Raw genomic sequence first — 22448 nt, 5'->3', positions numbered from 1 at the left:
AGCCTTAAACATGAGTAAGGTACCTTTTGGCCGGGACTTGTGTACCAAATCTTATCCCGAACGTAGTCATTTAATGCATGACTCATGTAAAAAAACACCACATATGCCCAAACATTTTGAATGTATAATTATTATCGTAATACTAGCACATATCAGGTTACATACAAACAAAAGTTTAGTGTGTGTTGAGCACAAAAAGTAAACAAAAAAGTAACAACTTAATGGTCTTCCACCCCTGTTGCTGAAGTAAAGAGAGTGGAAGAGAATAAAAGAGTAGTGATACAAGTGAACAGAAGCCCAGTGCTGGAGGAAAAAGAAGTGTCTCTGAATATAGTGAAATCAAAGAAAGAATAGAAGTAAAAGACTCGATTTAAAAGTAAAATTCAAGCAGAATTTTTGCACAACAAAGAGAATAAATTAGCAATTCACAAAAAAAGGGAAAATTGAAGCAGAATTTTTGCACAACAAAAAGAATAAATTAGCAATTCATAAAAACAGTTTTGGGTCCTGATTTGTTGCACCCAAGACTTGTTGTGTATGTTTCAAAACCAAATGTACATACACATGCTGCCTATGGTCTGAATTCAAGGCTGAAACTACTTTTTAATGGTATGATTTGAAATCAAGGTTTGTTAACAAATAGTCAAGCCTGTCAGTTCTTTAATTCCTACTAATGTGTTTTTATGTAAAGGAATCCATTTGTTTGAGAAGTTCAGTTCATGGATTCCATGAGGAAACCCCCATTCGGTCTGCCAGGGGATACAGTGCCAGCAGGTCCATTACTTTTGTGTAGAATTTGGAATTGTCAATGTTGGGTCTGTACACATTTAACAAAATTATTTCCTGGCCCAACAGCACACCCTGTAATAACACATTGGGCCTCATTACGACCCAGGCGGTAGCTGTGCCATTATTAAGGGCACGGCTGATACCGGCAATGATTTTAATTGATTATGAATGCTCTTTTCTGGGACCTGGTAAAAATGAATCCCCATTCCCATTTGAGCCCCATAGGGGTCAATGGGGAGGATGCGAACAACGGGCCCGTTAATGACGGGCCTGTTGTTAGCATCTTGGACTGCTTGTGGGACCCGCTAAGGACGCCAGGTCTGACCAGGCGTTCCTTAGCGAGTCCCGCAGCAGTCCTCGTAATAGGGCAGCCCGTAATGAATGGTGCCGGTCCCGTACCGGCACCGTTCATTACGGGACCACCAGGGTCCTAATGAGGCCCATAGTGTCCTAATGTGTCTAAGTGTGCCTTTATGTGGGTGTAATGTATGGACTTGTGGATAAGTGTCAGGACCCCTCTGCATTGGGTCGATTACAAGATGTAGTAGCGTTGCGAGCTCCAGCTTTTAGCGAATCTCTGGCTGCCTTGGCCAATGTGTGCGTCTCCTGTAGGAACAGAATGCTCACCTTACGTCGCTCACTATACAGCTGGAGTCGGGCCATTTTCTATCGGGTTACCCAATACTCGCACGTTCCAGCTCATAAAATGTAGCGGTTCAGCACCCATTGGGCCAGATTGTAATTTAGTCACTAAGTTCCATGTTGGTAGATGTTAGGCATGTCGGTAAAGTCGCTGTACAATAACTATGCATGCTATCAGCAGAAACACACACGTCAAACACATTTTTCATAACTATCCCATAACTTCAATCCCCCATCCCTTTCCCAATCAGAGGAATGAACATCCCACACCGAACATCCAAACAACATTTGCAACTTTGCGTGGGGGTCTGTCAGCTGACTACAGCCCGGCATCAGCACAGTTTAGTATTACGTCTTCAAAACAGGTTACGGGCGCATGCCATCCAAGTGTCAAGTGTACAATAGGCGAGGTGGTAGGTGGTGACGGATGATGCCACGGAGGAGAAATGCCTCCACAGACGTCTCAACCGTTCTCACCGGCGTACTAGTTAGTGTCAGCAGATAAGAATTCTGAGAGATCAGGAGATTGTTAGTTGAGGTCATCCAGGAAAGTGTTTGTCTATAAATCTCATGGCCTCCTCAGGCATGGTGAAGAAATATTATTGCTATGTTCTATTCTCAATTTGGCCAGGTAAAGCATGGCGTATTTCACGTTGAGGTCGCAGAGCCTTTTCTTCGTGGCCATGAAGGATTTATGTTCTAGTTGCACCGTTATTGAGAAGTCTGGGTATAGGTAGATCCTACTGGAGCCTAACAGCAGCTCGCCCTTGGCTCTTGCGGCTCGCAGCAGTGTGTCTCTGTCGCATTAGTTTTGTACACAGGCTATTATCGGGCGGGAGGGGGGCTCCAGGATTGGGCTTAGGAACAAGTGTGCAAAAGCCCGCTCTATCGCAAATTGTGATGACAGTTTAGGGGCATCCAGCAATGACAGTAGGGTACGCTCCACATATTCTTTCATTGACCCTGCAATGTTGTCTTCTGGCACTCCTATTATATGCAGGTTGTTGCGTTGCGATCTGGATTCAAGGTCATTATTCTTTTTGCCAATGGAAACCACTTGCTTTGAGACTGAGGCAACGTCAGCTCTTAGAGCGATGACCTCATCTTCCGTCGTGCCCATTCTAGTCTCCACTTACGTGATACGAGCATCGGATTTCTCCATTCAGGATTTTATGGTGCTGATTGTCCGCTCATATCATCCAGTTTGGTGTGTATGGCAGTGAACCCTTACTGCACGTACTCCATCATGCGGCACAGTTCACTGGGTTTGTGTTGCTCTGCTACACCACCTGTAGCCTCGTTGGTGCCCTCTGCCATTTCCACAGCTTTGGGTGCGGGTATGGCAAATATATTAATTGAACTCTGCATTTTCCTGGCTCCTTTAGTCATTGTGTATTTGGGAGAGATTGTGCCGCTGTTGCTGTGACAATTGGACTGGTGTCCTGCAGGTTTTAAGGGAGGTTTGCAGCATGTAGTTGAAGTGCACCCTTGTGAAGTTTGGTCATTGTACAGGGGGCCTGCCGGCCAAGTTTGTGGCATATGTAAAAGGAGAGGGAGCTGTTATTTATTCGAAGAGTGTCTCACAACTGCACAGAAGTCTGCCTTAGTATGGGGTGGTTGGTGTGTAGAGGCCCCGTAATGCAGTTTGTACCCTGTGATGAAGAGTGGTTGTGTCGCTGAGGGGTCTAGGCGATCCAGTAGTGTGATGTACAGGGACGCTTTATAGGCAGCTGTTATGGTTGGGCAGTCGGCTCCAGAGCAGCAGCAGGTTTCCTCCGCCATGGTTCCCCAAGGATAGTTCGAAAGGCAGCAGTGTGAAAGTCACCCCTTTGGCAACGTGCGATGGATAGCCGCGGGTGCCAGCCGCAGCGCTCTGGTGGGGGGCTCAAGGGGCAAGTGGGACCAGTTCTACCAATCCGCTTAGGGGTTGAAGCGGCTAAAGACCAGTGCAGGAGCCTGCAAGTTGTCGCTGTGATTTCTAGGTCACCGCTGCATGTGGGTCGGCACTCTGCTGCATATATGTCCCTCGAGCTGGGCGCCACTTGTATGGTGTTTAACGCACCCTGTGGGGATCAGGATATTTGCTGCGTAGTGATTCCGGGCTGCAGAGCTCCTCACTCAGGAAGCCATCTTAGTCGTGCGCAATAGCGCCCCCACCCAGGTCATCTTTGAGCTCACCGGGGACCATGCAAAAGACTCCATTGCCATCAACACTATCTACAACGCCATACAGTCCCGGATGGCTGAAAACTCTCTGGCTCTTAATAAAGGTAAAACTGAGCTCTTGATTGTAGCCACTGCCCCAAGGCTCAAGAAACGTAACCAGCATACAGCAGTTTTATATTGCCGGCAATTCCATCTCTGTAGCCAAAAGCGTAAAGACACTTGGCATGTTTCTTGATGATGAACTTACTATGAATTACCATGCCTCGTACATTCGGTCCTCCTGCACATTTATGACCAAGCGTCTGCATCACATTCGGCCCCTCATCTCAGCCAGCAACTGCGCTGTTCTAGCCACCGCCTTAGTGTACTCTGATTACTGTAACAGTTTGCTGGCCGGAACCACGAAAAACCCAATATGAACGACCTCCAGGTTTCCCAATTTTGGTCTCGCCAAACGAGATCATGTCTCCGATGCTAGAATGGAATGCATTGGCTACCTATTAAACACAGGATTACCCATTAGATCTCACTCGACTATAAGTGATGGACCAACACAGCCCCAGAATACCTAAAGGACTGAACCAAAGCTAACATACCAGGTCGCTCCTTGTGTTGTCAAGATAACCTGAAAATGGCTCAACCTAGATACAAGCTTGTCAGGTTCCCGTGGTACACTGTTTGATGTACAGGCCCCTATTGTCTGGAACGCGCTACCAGCTTTCATCAGAGCGGCAGGCTCCACTTATCTCTGTAAAAAGTTTGTGAAACGCCACCTCTTTGGACCTTGCTCCAGGCTAGTGGGTCACGACTTGCCACCGCTTCCCCTATGGCACTGCGATCTACTTTCTTGAACTGACCTGCCTTGTTTTTGTCTGTCTCCTGTATATTCTCACTCTACCCAGGTATCCCAAATCTTATTTTCGCTGAGGCACACCGTGATGGATTTGCCCCCCCACGCCCTCTCCCACAGACGATCGTAGGTCACTCCCCCGTCCCTCCGGACCCCTCTCCCACTGCTCAGGCTTTCAGTGCAAGACCAGCCAATAGTGTTGTACCTAGAGGGGTGACGTTGAGGATGGGCTCCCTCTGAGTTTGCAACACATCTGTGGACATAGGCCGCAGGCGTGGCCCCCCATTCATACACTTTGGAATACAGCTCCGGCTGTGCAGTTCTGGTGTGGTGGCTTGCGTGGCTGTCCACACTGAGATCCCTGATGTCCCACAACACCTCTGCCATTGTTGTGCAGCTACAACCTACGAAGGGTTTCGGTCTGGCTGGGGACGCTTCGAGTCTCCGGCACCAGCACTCTATCCTGGACCACCAACAGCACCCATCCACGAGCCTGACCTCCGGGCTGCTTGCTGGAGCTTTGCCAGCTCACCTGGGTCCTGGCCTAGCAAGATGCACACACGCATCTTTTAAGTCAGCTCTTGGAGTCTCCCACACATGGACTGCAGTCCCTGAGGGCGTGCCAACCACGGGGTATGTTGAGGCTGCTACGTGGATTTCTAATACAATACAACTACCCCACCTGTCTCATTATTCAATATCCTACTCCCTCAGGTAGCCAGCCTACTTATGGCTTATCAACCATAGACAGCATTTACCTCACTTGTATAAGATAGCCATGTTGAATCCAGCCTCAATGGGTAAGGTAACCATACTTTGCATCAAACCAATCCACAGTTTGCATTTTGGGCAGTTATGGATGGTGTAGAGTTGTGAGGATTAGTCACATCTAGACAGAATTGTGAAGACTAACATGCGTCATATCTAGATAGAATTGTGAAGATTAGCATGCATCACATATAGATAGAATTGTGAGGATTAGCATGCGTCACATCCAGATAGAGATGCCACTAACCAACCCTACTAAAAAAACTCACCCTTCTGCAAACACCTCTCAAGCTCTGAACTAAAAACAACCATACCGCTAAAGCACATCAAACCACACACACTTCACTACACTGCAACAACAAAACAAACCACACATAGCCTAGCACAACAGCACATGACGGCTACCAACCGAAAAACACACCTAAGCTCATCAAACGGTGTACACCAAAGTGAATCTGCAAACAGCACACCACAGCTCTCTTGCTCTTTTCTCCCGCTAAGTTCTACTAACTTACCCAAATTTACCCTCTTGCTTTACAGATCCACCAGAGCGCCAATGGATCACGCAGGTGATGATAGTGTGTGGTATAAAAAAACCTTTAACATAACATATGTGCGAGCGTGAACTTCAGAGTGCTCCATTTCAGTCCCCATTTCAGGGATGGCATCCGACAGTATGGAGGTAATGGGATAAGAAAAGTAATTAACTGTACCCTTTCATTATTTTATAGTGTCATTGGTTTTAAAGCCAAAAAACGGTTAAAAGTAACACATTCTTACCATCTGAGGTTGCAGAGGTCTGCTGTTTCCCCTAAAGCAAAAGGAAACACAAACCATAATTACACAAATATAACATGACAAACCAGCGCATTTAATAAAAGGTAACTGGAACTCAGTCACCTATACAGATCATTTAATTAAAATAATTTTGTCAAAATTCTATTTGTGGTATTGATTACATTTTTAGCAGCATGCCTTCTCTGTTAAATACACAAAGGTTCTTTGGCATTAAAGAAGTCATCTAATACACTCATACCATGTATTGGAAGTATTAATTCTAGTTAGTAGTGGATAAAGGTGTGATATTGGGGAATAGGTTGTCCCTAAAATGTGTGCCATAGGTATAAACCCATTGCACAGGTCACAGGCACGGGTGATCTATGTGTGTTTATCCCTGTTACTGAAGAGGCTTGACTTGACTGGTAGGCTTTCACATGTTCCCGACACCCCATCCCCCTGGAGTTTGTATTGCAGTAAACTAATGGGCATGGGTAATGTGGAGATCGGTGACAAGAGATTTGTGATTAGCAGTACACAACACCAATGAGCGATGCAAAAAGCATACAAGGCCATTATGGATACGGCGTGTAACACAAGGCTGTCTGAGGCAAGCGTGTTACATGAGGTGAGAAGCAGTGTCTCAAGAACCTGCAGAACATTAGAGGAAACATGCTGGCTGTGGGGACTGCAAGGTTTTAGTACGTTGAACATACAAAAGCTTGACGATCAATAAATATCAGATAAACAGTGCTCTCAAGATTACCACTATACTGCTCAGTTTCTTTCAGTGATAGAAAGATAGCGTGAGCGAACACATGTTCTTGTCGTAACCCAAATAAATCAAACAACACAGGAGTACAAAAATATACTAATTTATTAGGCCTTTAAACAGGCTTGCAAACAGTCAAGTAGGTATCACTAACGAATCTATATATATTTATATCTCTACACACACACAAACAAGCGAGATCATTTTCACAGTACACTAGATACAGTCAAATCAGTTCAAATTAATTAAGCAATAGAATCTGAACAAAAATGAAATTTGACAGTCGCTGACATCCATCGATTATCATTACTTTCATAGAACACAAGGGGTCACACACCTTTTTAATCCTGGTCTAGCTGAACACATTATTTTTACATCATTTTTTATAAGAAATCTGGTTAATAGTCCAGTATTAGATGGCTTTAAATTATTTTACATGGCCGCTAAGAAAGGCTTCAAAGACCGGGCTAATAACTGCAATTAGATCTAAATGGGGTGTTACATCTTCACAATGGCCAATAGAATCTGAATATTTTCTTGCTATTCAAAAGTCAATGGAAGCCATCATGCTCGTCCGATTTCTTCTCCCCACGTGACTGAAGACCACAAAATCGAGCTTTCAGTATATTAAAACTCTATTTTCTAACAGATCTCTGTCGTCTTCTTGTTTCCGTCCATGTCTTCTGAACAGAAGCTTCGTTCTTTCACACGATTTGTATCTAATGTCAGCTCACTGTAGTCTGATATGGCCTTGGCTTCTTGGCTCATCCAATTTCGCCTTTCCGAGTTTTCTCCTGTAATTCATTTGTTTTCTGACTGTGACAAATGAAAAAGCTTGGTCTTCCTTCTTTTGCTCAGCACTGCTATTATATGTTGTGGGAGCATCCATCCTTTACTGATATATATATATATATATATAAATATATTTATGTCGTGTAGTTATAGTTAAGTTGCTAAACCCATAGGAAGAGCACATTTTGGGCAGCTTATAACTTCCCTGCCCCTGGACGAATCCACACCAAACTTCGCAAAAAAAGCATATGGCCCACTATGAATTGCAAAGTTTGGTGAGGTTTGGTGCGGGGGGGGGGGGGGGGATGGGGGAGTTATGGGGGGGTCCCAAAATTTCTTTTTTTTAGACTGAATGGGGAAAAAAACGTTACTCATGCCTACAGCCCAAACTGCTGGACGGATTTTCACCAAATTTGCGGCAGGGGCAGCGGCTTGAAAACGACCAAAAAGCAGGTCACAAAAAATGTGTGATATCTATGTCCGCTCTACGGACACACTTACGTGTTCGCTCCGCGGGCAGGACACCGATTGGGTAATCGGCTCGCGTCATGTTCGCGGACATTCGATGTGTCCCTTGATTGGATGGTGAAGAGCGTCAGATTTTTGCAAACGCCCACCATCTTGGATCCATGCTTGGTATCCGAGGACATCGCGGTATAAACCTATTAAAAAACACAACATTGCACTTGTCAAACTTATCAAATAATCTCTGGGGAGGTGAGGGGTGATGAGGATGGGATGGGATATGGCTGCAAGAAGCAAAAAAACTGGTGTTTTTTTGTCGCGAAAGTGCGAAGAGTTAGGATGTTCTTGAACAGTTCTGTGCAGGACCGGAAGAAGTGGTTGATTGACTTACAATCTATGTTTACAAGTCCACCATTTACGTTTCTGCCTCACCATCTGTGTTTTCACTGAAATAATGCAATCAACTTGAAAATTAGTGAAGGTTGCAGGCTAAAAGCACTGTGCAGAGAAGTGATACAGTACCCACTGCTAAGGGGTAAGGAAACTTTGCAATGACAGAATGCGCCCTACTCCAACATTGAAGTAGAGAGTACACAAAAAAGAGTCAAAGTGTTTCTAGCAATAGCCCCATGTGGGATTGTTGCTTCTTCAGTCTGCAACGCCAACCTTACCTTGTGGTATTACAGAGTAATACTACACCCAGAGTGTCCGTTCTTCTATATTTTTTATATTGGTTGCCCAATATTTATTAATATTAAATAGAGGTAATTTCAGGTTATTTTACACTCTTAATTAAAACGCTTGATGTTTATAAATGGATGTGCTTGTGCTACACCCAGAGCGCAGCAAAGAAAGGGCTATTCATGTCTGTGTTAAAATGTAATTAAAGTAATAATGGAGTCAGACTGGCGCCCCCTACAGTCGGCAGCTCAGGCAGCCACCTGCACTGCCTGATGCAAAGACCGCCCTGCACGTGCATGAGAATTACAGTTCTCATGGATGCGGTGTGGCAAGTTGTTGCAAAGTGAGAATGTATTTCGATTCTGAGTGAAGGTCACCAGCTTTGAATTTTTGTTTGCGAGCTCAGGAAGCCCACGCATCGGACACACAGTATAAGGTTCAATAGTTTTTTGACCTTGAGAGAAAGGGACCATTCCAAAAGGAATTGAATGAAGGAAGGTTGTTATAATGTAAGATATGATAAGGTTATGCATTCAAAAAGTGGACTAAGGAACATGTAAATTCAGTTTATGAAAAATTGTTGGTGCGAACAGAGTCTGCCTTACGGTCTGAGTTACGCCAAGAGAATGGAAATGGTGAATGTAATGTAAGTTTCATTTTGGATGATTTTATACTCGACGAGCATCAACTTATCATTATTTGAGCATTATTTGTGGGTTACATTGTACTTGTTTGTTCTATGTGGCATATTACAATGAAACGCAAGTATAACCTTTGTGTGTAATGTTCTTTTTACCTTCCAGATGGGCAGACCAGCGTCAGCTTTCGTAGAGTTGATCATACTACATAGCAATGTTCTCGGAAGCAAATTGTAATAAAGATCGGCTAGTGAGACATATTTCTATAATGTTTCCGAAACAGGTACATTTTGCGATTGTCATAGATTCCAGATGCCAAGTGACAGATTTTTTAAATCGGCAGCTCCAGCTACTTGTGAACAACTGGATGTTTTTGACAGTTTTTTGGGACGATCGGCAAGGGCAGATATGCCCTTACGCTGTACTAGCAATTATGAGCAAAATAACCTTTACGGTGGTCTAGCCTCAAGTTGATGCACAAGCCCTGGAATTCACTGTGCAACCCAAGCGCTTCTTTTATCCAAAACGAACACCTTGTGTACACAAAAATAACGCGTGACTCACGATAAATATTTTGGATCGCGAGCGAAGAAAGAAATTTCAAATTTGATTGAATATGGCAATAGTCGGATGTTGTCAGAGTGTTTAGTGTGAAATAAAAGTACTTTACAAATTGTACAGTCTTGTTGAATTGTGCCGTGCTGTGTTGTGAGAAGTTGTGTGTTGATTTTCGGGTTCTGCGTCACGTCACGTAGGTGATGACAGGGCGCGTTTGGGTACGCTGCTCAGGAACGTCACTGAGAAAGGTGGATAATATCACTAGGTTTGGTGATGTGAGGCTCAGGGGCAGGGGCAGGGCATATGACTTAGTGCCGTCAGGGCAGTTTACCTTAGGCCAGTGGTCTTCACATTTTTTTGGCCGGGGCCCCCCTGAGGAAAATTTTGGCAGGTCAGGAGCCCCCAGAAATGCCAAATGGACAGTATATATTGCGCTACGTCACCTGCTCCCATCACAGTCGCTGGGCTCCCTCATCCCACTCCTACCCAGTCCCTGGTCTCTCCGCACCCCATCACACACCCTGGGCTCTCCCCACTCTGCTCCCCCCACTATCCCATGGTTCCCGCCCATTGTGCTCCCACCATAGTACGTGGGTTCCCCCTATCCGTTTCCAACACAGTCTGAGGGCCAGTGGCAGCTGGTGATTTTTTTAAGTGGAGGGGCATAACTATTTCCCCCAAAAATGCCATAGCGACCAAGCATAGTGAGGGAGTCAGAAGCAATAAAGGGAGGTTCGGGGGGAGGGGAGATCCCCCGTGAATGTTTTTTTAATAATGGGTTGAAATGTTGCATTGTAGAGCATACTTTTAACTAAAAAATGGGTAAATAGCCAAACAGTTTGTAATTGGTGCTGGTGGTCCAGGGGGCAGGCATGACATTTTTTACTGGACATCTATAATAGATGTCCAGTAAAAAGATACCATTCCTGTCCCCTGGGCCCAACACAATCAACATGATTACGTGTGTATGCAAGGCGCTGCACATTTATACAGCAATCACTCTATCATTGACACAAGCATCCATCACCATACATTCACTCATAACATAATCATACACTCATCCATACACGTTTAAATAAAAACAATTAACATAAACGTACCTTCTGCATTGGCCTGCGTGTGGGTGCTGAAATGCCCTGTTCCAGGCTGCTCTGTCCGTATGTGCGAGGAGGTGCAGGAGCTCGGACATACAGACATGCAGTGCTCCAGCCAGCATTTTCAATGAGCTAGGCAATGCTGGCGAAGCAAAACGTCCCAGCACTTGTATGGCTCCGTGAGCATGTGCAGCTGGGGAACTAAACTGAACTGTCAAAGGGAAACAGTTTTCCCTTTGACAGTTCAGCCAGACCAGGAGCACTCCATCATCTGGAAAAAGCAGCTGAGAGAGTGCTCACTGTTTCAATGGCCTAGTTCCTTAGCTCCTCCATAATGGATGAGCCGCCAGGCTCGGACTGGGCTATAGGGCAATGCCTGTACCAAAAACGTAAAATGCTAGTGTGGGCCAGTCAAAATGGGCTACCATTTTGGGCAATGTGGACCAGTTTGATGAGTTACTTAATTATGCAGTTAGTAATTTTGACCATTGTTGCTGAATATATTACAATTTACTTACGTTTTAACACACAGCACCCTCTTGGATACTATTGAAACAGTGGGCCTCATTACAACCCTGGCAGTAGCTGCGCCGGTAAAACCGGCACGGCTGCCGCCGGAGTTGCATCCGGGTCCAGCACCCGCAAATGGGCAATTACCGGGTCATGCCGAGTTAGGCAGACCTGATAATTGCCCTTTCGCGGGTGCCGATATCGGTAGATCCCCATTCCCATTTGATCCCCATAGGGCTCAATGGGAATGGGGAGCTCGGATGCACCGGCACCGTTAATAACGGTGCCGGTGCATCTGACGAGCTGTGCTCACGGGTGCCGCACGGCCTGGCAGGCTGTCAGGCACCCGCAAGCATAACTTTTACTATGGCGGTACGGTAGCAACGGTGCCGGCAGCTTACTGGCACCGCTGTTACCGTACCGCCATAGTTGTAATGAGGACCAGTCTGTGACTAAAGGAATGTATATCGGGCCACTTTTTCATTGTTGCATGAGACAGTTTCATGCTTCAGCCCGACCATGTGAGCCACTCTGCCCATTTCTTCAAATCTAAATGTCATCTTTGATGTCCTGGGTGTTAGTCTTAGCAGTGAACAGTGGTGGCGCGAGTTATGGTTGCTTACCTTACCATAACTAGCGAATTGCAGGGGTTTTCTGGTTTTACTTTGAACCATAACGTCCCTTTAACAACGTTTTTTTTACTGAATTTCATAGGTTTTTAGTAGCACAACTTAACCATGACGTTCCTTTAACAAAGTTTTTTTACTGATATATGACATATACACTCTTGCTAAGAGAGAACTGCCCTTCAAGCCAAGAGCACATTCCACTCGAGGCACTGGGGCATCCATAGCATTCATTGCAAATGTTCCCTATGAGTCCATTTGCAAGGCGGCAACCTGGAGTTCTGTACACACCTTTACAAAACACTATTGTCTAGATGCCCATTCTAGATCTGATTCCCAGGTGGGACAAGCAGTACTAAGACATCTTTTCTCTACTGTTCCTTCTCACAACCCACCTTCAACGCCGGGTACTGCTCGCTAGTCTATGCACAGCATGTGATTCTAAGCAGATTAACAAACATCAGAAGACATGCATTACTTACCGTAAAAGCATTTCTGATGGTTGTATCTGCTTAGATTCACATGCTGTGCATAGTCCGACATCCAGTGGTCACTGCTGAGTATTGCGTCTTGTTTTTCGAAAGTTGAAAAGGGGACGTCGACCATAGGCATGTCTGTAATACTATCCCTAAAGTGACGTGTAGTGTACCCAAAATCACTCACGCGTCGAGGTCCCTCTGTATTTTTCTGCCACAAGGGAACCTTATCATTACGTGAGTGAGTACAGAAAAGAGAGAAAGTAATAAGACGTCTATGTTCCCTCCATCCGAGCGGGGAGGAAGGGTGGGCGCATGTCAATCTCCAGGAGAGAGGAGTGGTGAGAGGGATCGAAAGGGGAAGGTCTGAAGAGATCAGAACATCTAGTGTGCCCTACAGAGTGAGTCGTTCCAGAGGGGAGAATAGTGAGTGAAAGAGAGTCGCAGATGTCACAAAAGAGTCCAGTGGAAGGACAGGAAGCATCCGGGTGGATGTTGAAGTCTCCAAGAAGGAGGAGTTGAGTGGTCGAGACCAGGAGGGAAGAGGAGAGGTCCGCCCACTCAGAGAGGAAGGAGGTGATCTGGCCAAGTGGCCGATAGATGGTAACCGCAGTAAGGAAATGGCCCGGAGAGAGAGCCTACAGACGAGGCATTCTAAAGAGGAGTAGGCCTGCGTAGGAATAACAGACAGGAATCCACTCATGGAAGAGCAGGGCTACATCCCCTCGGGAACGGTTGGATCTGGGCACGGAGAATATCTTGTAGCCCTCAGGGAGGAGAGTGTCAAAGCTTGTGACAGAGCTGGTCGTGAACCATGTCTCGGTTAGACCGAGGACAAGTTCCTCCAGGAGATGTCAGGAGTGTTTGACAGCTGAGCGAGAATTTAGAGTGGCAATATGGAGAAGGTTGCCATCCTTTAAAAACTTCCGGGGAGGGGTACACATCAGAGCTACGCCTTGCGGAGGTGTAGAAGCAGCCCGAGGGGGGCAGAAGAGGGCAAGGTAGCCAAGGAGGAGACAACGAGGAAGCTGTGGAAGGGACAGAGGGGACAGCAGGAGAAGAAAGGAAATTGATGAGGCACAGGAAGCCTCTATCAAAGCGGAGAAGGTTGGCTTGAGGGCCTTGGACCAAGACGGTACCATTCAAGTAAACATTAATGATGATCTTAGAGGAGTGGAAAAAGGCCAAGAGGGCCTCCCACCGGGTGCCACCATTAATGGGAGAGGAAGAGCGCACAGAGACCATATGTAGAGTCCATAGGCCTGGCGAGGGAATGACAAAGAGGATGTCAGTGAAACCTGGAGGAGGCACTGGTATAGGTATCAGCGATACGGATGCCTGGGTTGGAGACCAGGATGTCCTTTTTAAACTTCTTCCTATCAGATTTAGTGAGGAGAGCAGGATAGTCGGTAGAGAAGCAGTTAAGGAGAGAAGAGGAAGAGGGCAGGGAGAACACTAAGGAATGACACAGGGCAGGGAGTAAGCAGACAGAGAGAGAGATGAGATAAGTTGACAGCTGGACAAGACGACAGGTGCTTAGCTAGTGGGCAAGCCACAGAACGGCACTACTTTCACCATGCAATTGTAAAAACAGGAGAAACACATACACACTTGGTTCACTCTTCTGCCAAGTTACAGCTGTCTCTCATTTGTTTCAGGGTCCCAGACCCTCTCTCCCCAGTTTCTGAGCTAACCCTGACACTTCCCCAAGCCTCCGTCAGCTCCCGGGCACCCTGCGTACCTGTTTGCTTCCTTCTTGGCGATACCAACGGTTCCCAGGCAGCTGTATTTTTCCTGGAGGATCCAGAAGCATTCAGGCATCCAACAGTGTCTGCGCGACCCTGCAGACTGAGACTTTCTTATGGTTGCGTGTTCTGTCGTCTCCTCTGGGCTTCGCCGTGCATACAGGTAAGTCTCTCGCTATTCCTCTTCAGCTGACAGTTCTCCCTCTCATAGAGGGCGCTAGAGCGCGACCAAGATGGCCGCACTGGTGTGAGCTCCGACAGCACACCCATTAATCCTGGAAATATCAGCGGATCCGGGGGCCATCAAACCCCCTCCAGCGACGGAACACCCCCCCCCCCCCGGCAACGAGTAATACCACCCGCCACCGCCTGCCGGGCACAGACTCGGCCCATAGCCCAGACGGCATCCAAGGCACAGCGCCGCGGGCGATCGGGCCGTGACCTCCCGCTACAGGGAAACGGGTCTGCGAGAGAAGATCCGCGACTGCCCCTGAGAGCCACGGAGCAACGGCTTGCGTGGATCGCTCCTAGGAATCGGAGCCGGCGAGCTCCAGCCAACCCACGGGCCCAACCACCAGCAGCAACGCTTCCAGTGTAGGCCGGGGCTCCCGGGAAGCAGCCCGCCCTTTCTGGAGTCCAGCATGTCCGGGGGCCATCCAGCCCCTCAGAGGTGAGAGGATCATACCAGGGGACCACTAAAGCGAAGGGGCACTCGCAGTAACTCCGCAGGCCGGGGGGGTGCGTGGAAAAAAGCCTAACGCCCACACTATCACTCCGCAAGGCCCCGAGCCACTCGGCACAGGCACACACCGAACCGGGGGGAAAAACAGGCCCTGAAGACTACCCAGAGCTCAGGACAACCCCAACTCGACCAGCGGAACCCCCCCTCTTGCCTAAATAAGCCTGAAATCCGGCAACCTCACAACCCCGGGCAACTCGCGAGGCACACAACACCCCGGACGATATACGGGGCGGGAGCGCCTCCCCCCCCCCTCGACCTGGCAATACCCAAGAAACAAAGCGAGCCGGCCGAAGCATAGAGGCCACAGGAGGCACCCACATCTGATATAACACCCGGGCAAACCGCGGGAACAAAAAACCCGCTACAAAAGACTACCAAACACCCCCCACGAGAAAACAGCAAGAGCGAAGGCATCCCTGATCATTTTTGGACACACAGCCTTCACGATGGGAAAAACGGACAAAGCCCAACGGAAGTTGACATTCGAAGCGGGTGCCATAGTTAAGACCCCCCAAAACAAGCGAGCGACATGAGCACCCTGAAGAAACTGTACCCCAAGACGCCGAACCCGCTCACAGTACAGACATTAAAGAAATCCTCCTCGATCGGTAGCATAGACAGCAAACTCGACTCCCTGTCCACCAAGGTTGATCAACTACAACACCGGCTAGATAAACATGGAGACAGGCTCGACTCCGCTGAACAGCGTATCTCCGACGTGGAGGACAACACATCCTCCATAGCCACCAAGGTAACAACACTAGTAGCACAGATGAAAGCGGTCCTGACCAAAAATGAAGACCTCAAAGGAAGATCACGCTACAACAACATTAGGATTCTTGGAGTGAGAGAGCAGCAAAACATGGGAAAATGGAGGTCTTCGTTGAAAACCTGTGCAAAGAATTATTCGGAGGCCCCACACTTTCCAACCTATTCGTGGTGGAACGAGCCCACAGGATACCTACTAGCCGACCTATCCCGGGGGCGCCCTCCTGCCCGATCATAGCGAAACTACTGAATTACCAAGATCGAGATACAATCATCCGCCTTGCAAGGGAGAAAGGAAACCTACAATATGACGGGGACAAAATCCAATTATTCCCCGACTTCTCCCAAGCGCTGCGCAGAACTTTCACCGGTGTGAAGCGCCGGCTTCAGGACAACAAACTAATGTATTCCATGCTCTACCCCGCCAAACTGCGAATCCAACACAATGGCAAGTCACAATTCTTCAACACTCCCGAGGAGGCAAATCTATTTCTCGATAGGATAGGATGCCACCAAAACAGCAACAACCCACAGCCACAAAGGAGAGACCGAATAAACGGGGACCCACCATGACCCCCATTACAGCCTTATCACAAGCTGCTCGGTGCCACTTAATCTGACCCCCACCTCCCCCCCCGATCCCCGAAATCCACAGTTAAGCTAAAGGTGTGCTGGACCTTGGAAGTTCCCTAGCGCCCCAAGCACTGCGAAGTTATGTTGGGGATTTCAGGGAGGGAAAAGTCAATGGGCAAGTTGGGGGTTGCCCATGTTTGGGAGGGAAACAGTTTTATGTTACGGAAGCGTGCTTGCAAGATGTCCACACTCCACCCGCCGCCACCTGGTGACACCCAGCGGAAACACCAAAGCCAGCCTTCATCCGAAAATACATGTGTCCAGAAACAGCGTAACCAGCGCACCGCACGACAAGACAGTCCGCCATTCGGGCCAACAACCTGCTCAAAATTCAACCATCCACAACATTCAAGCTAGCAACTTGGAACATTAAAGGGGGCAATAACCCGACCAAAATAAGGAAGATGACACAGTACCTCCGGAGACACAGAGTGGACATCGCCCTGATCCAAGAAACCCACCTCCTCCCGGGAACAGAGAACAGATGGGCCAGAGACTGGGGCTGCCACAGATACTTTGCGTCATACTCCACATACCATACGCCAGGGGAGTAGCAATCCTAATAAACAAAACCCTGAAATTCAAACTGCACTCAGTTAAAGGCGACGACGAAGGGAGATCACTACTGATCCACGGAACAGTGGAAAACACAGAAGTTATTCTCATAAACTCCTACGGACCAAACACCGACGGACATAATAATTTTGACTGGGTCCTGACACACCTGGAAGAAAGAAGGTCCTCAACAATTATCTGGGTGGGAGACTTGAACACCACCCTCGACCCACAAAAGGACAAATCACACCCGACCACCACGGTCACCCCCAAAGCCGCTCTCCAGGTCCTAGAAATCTGCAAAGCATTTAGTCTCGTCGACATCTGGAGACGCCAACATGGAGAGTCCCGAGACTACTCATTTCACTCCTGGGTCCACCAAACCAGCTCCCGCCTGGACTACATCCTGGTGTCCACTCACAGCCAAGCCCAATGGGCGAACTGCCAAATACAGCCTAGATCCATGTCGGACCACTCAGCGGTCATGGCCGAATACACCCCACCAGACCCATCAGAAGGGAGGAGACACTGGAGGCTCAAACCAGGGTCCCTGCAGGATCAGGTATTCGCAGATGAACTACGCACAGAAATCATGACGTTCCTTGAAATCAACCAGGGCTCAGTATCTTCAGCCGGAACCCTGTGGGAATCCTTGAAATGCTACGTCAGAGGAGTATGCTTAGCCAAAGAGCAAGGCATCCTGAAGCTCATTCGACGAGAACTATCACAAAGCGAGACACGTCTAAAAGAACTAGAACAACTACAATCAATCTCCCCAGGACCACAGGTACTGGCATCGCTGAAGACAGAGCTTGACAAATTCAGAACAGCCGCGGACAGAGAATTGAAATTCCTATCACATGGTCATCGTATCTGCTAATATGGTGAGGGCCAAAAACCAGGAGCACTGCTCGCGAGGCTGATGGCAGCGGACCGCAAACCTACACAGGTCGAACAGATCCGGAACCATCAGGGCACCCTAGTACACACCGATAAAGAAATAGCAGAGACCTTTCGCATTTTTTACCAAAACCTTTATAGCACCAAATTTCATGCCACCCAGGAAACAATGTCTCGCTACCTAGAAGACATAGAATTATTCTGGGTAGACGCCACATTAAGGGAACCCCTCAACGCGCCAATCTCGACAGACGAAATCCACCAGGCAATCAAAGATCTACCGGGCACCAAAGCCCCAGGCCCCGACGGACTGATAGGTGAATTTTACCATAGGATTGCACCCATCCTTGCCCCATTGTTACAGCAAGTATACGGACAGGCACTAGAGGTCGGTTCGTTGCCCCCGACACTCCGAGAAGCAAATATGATATTTCTACACAAAGCCAATAAAACCCCGGAAGAATGCGGCTCGTATAGGCCAATTTCGCTCATCAACCTAGATAATAAAATACTAGCCAAGATCCTGGCAACTAGACTCATCCCCTTGATGCCCGCGCTGGTGCTGGCAGACCAAGCCGGATTTGTACCTGGCCGTAACACCACATTCGGCATAAAACGCATGTTTGGGGTCATGGAAGCACTAGACTCCTCCCAGCAAGCAGTAGCAGTCCTATTAGACGCCGAAAAGGCGTTCAACTCCATTGAATGGCCTTTTCTCTTTGAAATCCTTCAGAGGATGGGCCTCGGCAAGAGATTCCTTCAATTAACAGCTCTACTGTACGACCATCCCCGTTCCCACATTATATTAGGAAAAACCAGATCGACAGCAATCGATCTCCAGAGAGGAACAAGGCAAGGATGTCCGCTTTCCGCCCTACTCTTTGCACTAGTGATGGAACCCCTCGCCTCAGGCATCCGAGCTAAACATATAGAGAGGCCTGTCCTTCGGTCCCCATAAACTAATAATATCCCTATACGCAGATGACATCGCCCTTTACATACGAGACCCGACATCCAACCTAAACCCAGTAATTTGTGACATAATAAAATTTGGCAACTTCTCCGGGCTGAAGATCAATCACAGTAAGTCCATTATATTCCCACTCACTCCGGAGACCCTAAAATTCCAAGATGACTATGGGTTCAAATGGGAACATTCCAACGTGCGATACCTAGGCATCCCATCTAGCCCGTGACCACCAAACACTATTTCACGACAACTATGGGAAGGTAATCCAATCACTACAAGAGAAAGTAGAAAGATGGAAATCACTTCCACTTACCCTGTGGGGTCGCGTATCATTGGTAAAAATGGTAATAATCCCCAAACTCCTGTATTTATTTGTAAACCTCCCCCATCTAGTACCCCAAAAACAGCTTCAACACCTGAGAAGCATGATCCTGGAACTCCTCTGGGCAGGCAAGCCAGCCAGAATAGCCTGTAACTCACTGATCCAACCAGTAAACAAAGGCGGAGTGGCCCTCCCCGACGTAGAACGATACTACTGGGCTGCACAAGCCCAGTTCCTGGGACATTGGTACGCCACACTATTCATACGCCCCCATGTCCAACTGGAGCGAGCCCTAGCATCTCCCAATCTACTCAGGGCAGCCATCTTAGGCCTGACACACACCCCGCACCAAACCATGAATCCTGTTCTCTCCACCATAGCAATATGGAAAAAAATAGCGCTAAAATACGAGATACAGACTAGGTTCTCCCCCTTACTGCCTGTAAAATTCATACCTGGTGTCCCACTAACCGCCAAGAGAGTGTATCTGGATTGGGTCGACAAACTAAAAATTAAAAAATATGGAGGACCTCTTTATCGAGGGGCACTTCCTTACCCCCCAACAAGCCAAAGACCGCAGAGCCTCCACCGCACTAGATACGTTCCTATATTTCCGCCACAGAGGCGCCGTACAAACGCTTCTTCCAGCATTCCCGCGAAAACCTGAGACATGGCAGTTACTCCATGGGGTCATCCAATCACAAGGAGAGGGCAAACTGGTCTCGATGTTATACAAATCTCTACTAACGAACACAGCCCCAAACCCGACAACACCTAAGGCGAGGTGGGAGAAGGCTCTTCGGATCACAATCCCAGATGAAGAATGGGACTATGTCCTAGCACAAACACAAAAGATATCACTAAATACAAGATATAAACTAATACACCAGACATATCGCACTTCCGCCAGAATTCACCATTACCACCCCTCAACCCCCCCACAATGCAGCCGTTGTAATGCACCACAGGCCGACTTCCTACACCTCGCATGGGCCTGTCCAACAATACAACTTTTTTGGGCATTGGTACTGGAAAAGACAGCCGCAATAACGGACACACCTATCGAACCCGACCCCAAGATCACGTTACTGGGATACACCAAACACTTTCCCCCCTGTGACTCGCAAACTGGGAGGGCTGCTACTGCTGCTGGCTCGCAGAAGAATCGCAATGTCTTGGGGAAAAGGTCCCACCCCGACCATACAACAGTGGATGAAAGACGTAACGTACAGTCAAGACACCGAAACAAACTTCATAAAGCTACTACCTCTACACGCAAGACCCCCCGACATCTGGGGCGATTACATTGCCTACTTACTATCTACCAAAAACAGAGACTCCCCTCGAGATACAACTCCAGCACCCCCACAGGAGACTACAGACACAGGCCCCATCACCAACAATGCAAATAACCGAGAACTGCTATTAACTCAAGCTAGGGTGTGACCGAGAGGTGATGGAAAGCGGGAAATGGAGACGGGAAGAAGAAGCACGAGTTACTTCCATGTTTGTTTATGTTATGATTTTGTTTTACTTCTTTGTCTTAAATACCAAAAATAAAGGTTTTTAAAAAAATGACAGTTCTCCCTCTCTCGCGTCTCTCCAGCACATTTGTACCAGCCTGATACTGGCCTAATTTGGGACTCATGTGTCGGGCTGATGTATTCGTTAGAGCCAATCCCTTGGCTTTGAAAACAATACTGCTTGCTTAGCTTCATGCGAGTAATCGTACTCCTGGCCATCTTCTTCACAGTATCAAAATTAAAGCTGCGTGCGTAAAACGTTTGATTACACGGTTTCTTACTGTTATCATGTAGGTTAGTTTGTCTGCATGCATAATACTTTGGATTACTTGGTTTCTTATTGCGGTCTTGTAGGTTAGTTTGGCTAACTTGACAACAATACATATTTACCCTATCCTGGGAGGGCGCAGGAGGATTTGGAAGAAGAGGACATGGTGAAGGCGTTCTCTGCCGATGATCATCCCCAATCCCATAAGCGATTCCTTCCCCGTTTGATCCGCCCTCGGTGCTCCACCCCCAATGTGGGACTATTGTTCTGTGGATGCACTGCCCTGGCCCCAGGGGAAAGGTCTACTCCTAGGGAAGACATCCTCAGATTCGTCACAATACTTGTTGCATAACTCAAGGCGGAAAACCCCAGGGGGACGTCCAGGGGCACCTGGGGAACCCATAATCAGTCTGATTGTTCCCTACCTAGCTGGAATGTAAGGGCCCTGAATAATGTGATAAAAGCTTGAAAAATCCAGGCGTACCTGATACGTCAGGGAATTAAAATTGCACTTCTTCAATGGTGGTACACTATGTTCTCTTCTAGCTCACAGGGATTGGTTATATTGGTCCATAAATGTCTCCCTTTCAGGAGGACGATATGTCATCATTTCGGGGAGTCTGGCAGCGATGAAGAAAACATTGGTCAATGTGCGTGCACCCAATATTGACGACCCCCAATTTATCAGCAACCTCACAGCTATAAGTCTAAAGTACTTGGGTCCCACATTAGCAGGGCTGGGGATTTTAACACGATCCTGGACGTCACCAAAAACAGGCCCAACAAGTCACCCAGGTAACTCTGCAGGGCGGCTAGAGAGATCCACAATAGCATGGATGAGCTGATAGAACTCTGGTGCACACTTAAACCTGATGCTGAGGCGTTCTCCTTTAACTCGACAGTCCACAACTTGGACTTCAGAATAGAGCTGCTCCTAACCCTCTGGGTGCAGGTACAGCCAACGGCATGCTGCAAACTGCTCCCTAGGACTTAGTTGGATTATTCCCCATGGAGGTGGTCCCTTTCCTTGGGCTCGGGATGCATTCCCAGCCGCCCTGGCGGGTAAGGCCATTGAGTCCTTCTTTGACAAACACATCTGGAATAGGTGCCCAGCAAAGCCATGATCGTGCAGTTATCAGGAGAGGACTGGCATCTCTCGAACTTGAAATTAAAGACCTGGAAAACAAGATGTCCTGCACTATTGATATATTAATAAGTCATTGCTGTCCCCACTAAATTCCTAACTGGATTTACAAGTGCAGTATCAGTTATGTTTCTCAAGGGTCCACTCCAGGCACATAAGTACACTCATGGGGATCGTCCGGGCCAGTCGCTGGCCTGGTTGATTACGGAAAAATGGGTGAGATTGGACATTGCTGACTTGAGGGACTAGTGAGACACACTGCAGTTGAGGAGAT

General features: G+C 47.7%; 1 protein-coding gene across 2 annotated transcripts in view; it reads right to left on the bottom strand.

Moving 5' to 3' along the window:
• BOD1L1 (biorientation of chromosomes in cell division 1 like 1) overlaps positions 1–22448 on the bottom strand; it is a 926227-nt gene that overhangs the window by 442422 nt on the left and 461357 nt on the right. For both annotated transcript variants that reach the window (XM_069631944.1, XM_069631943.1), the window contains exon 14: positions 5996–6026. In XM_069631944.1, the coding sequence (XP_069488045.1) occupies positions 5996–6026 (31 nt within the window). The remainder of the gene's footprint in view (positions 1–5995; positions 6027–22448) is intronic.

The sequence above is a fragment of the Ambystoma mexicanum genome, chromosome 6q (assembly GCF_040938575.1).
Source record: "Ambystoma mexicanum isolate Mex_15411 chromosome 6q, UKY_AmexF1_1, whole genome shotgun sequence".
NCBI classification, from domain to species: domain Eukaryota; kingdom Metazoa; phylum Chordata; class Amphibia; order Caudata; family Ambystomatidae; genus Ambystoma; species Ambystoma mexicanum.
The sequence above is the reverse complement of the archived record's forward strand: the minus strand, read 5'-3'. Positions and strand labels throughout refer to the sequence as shown.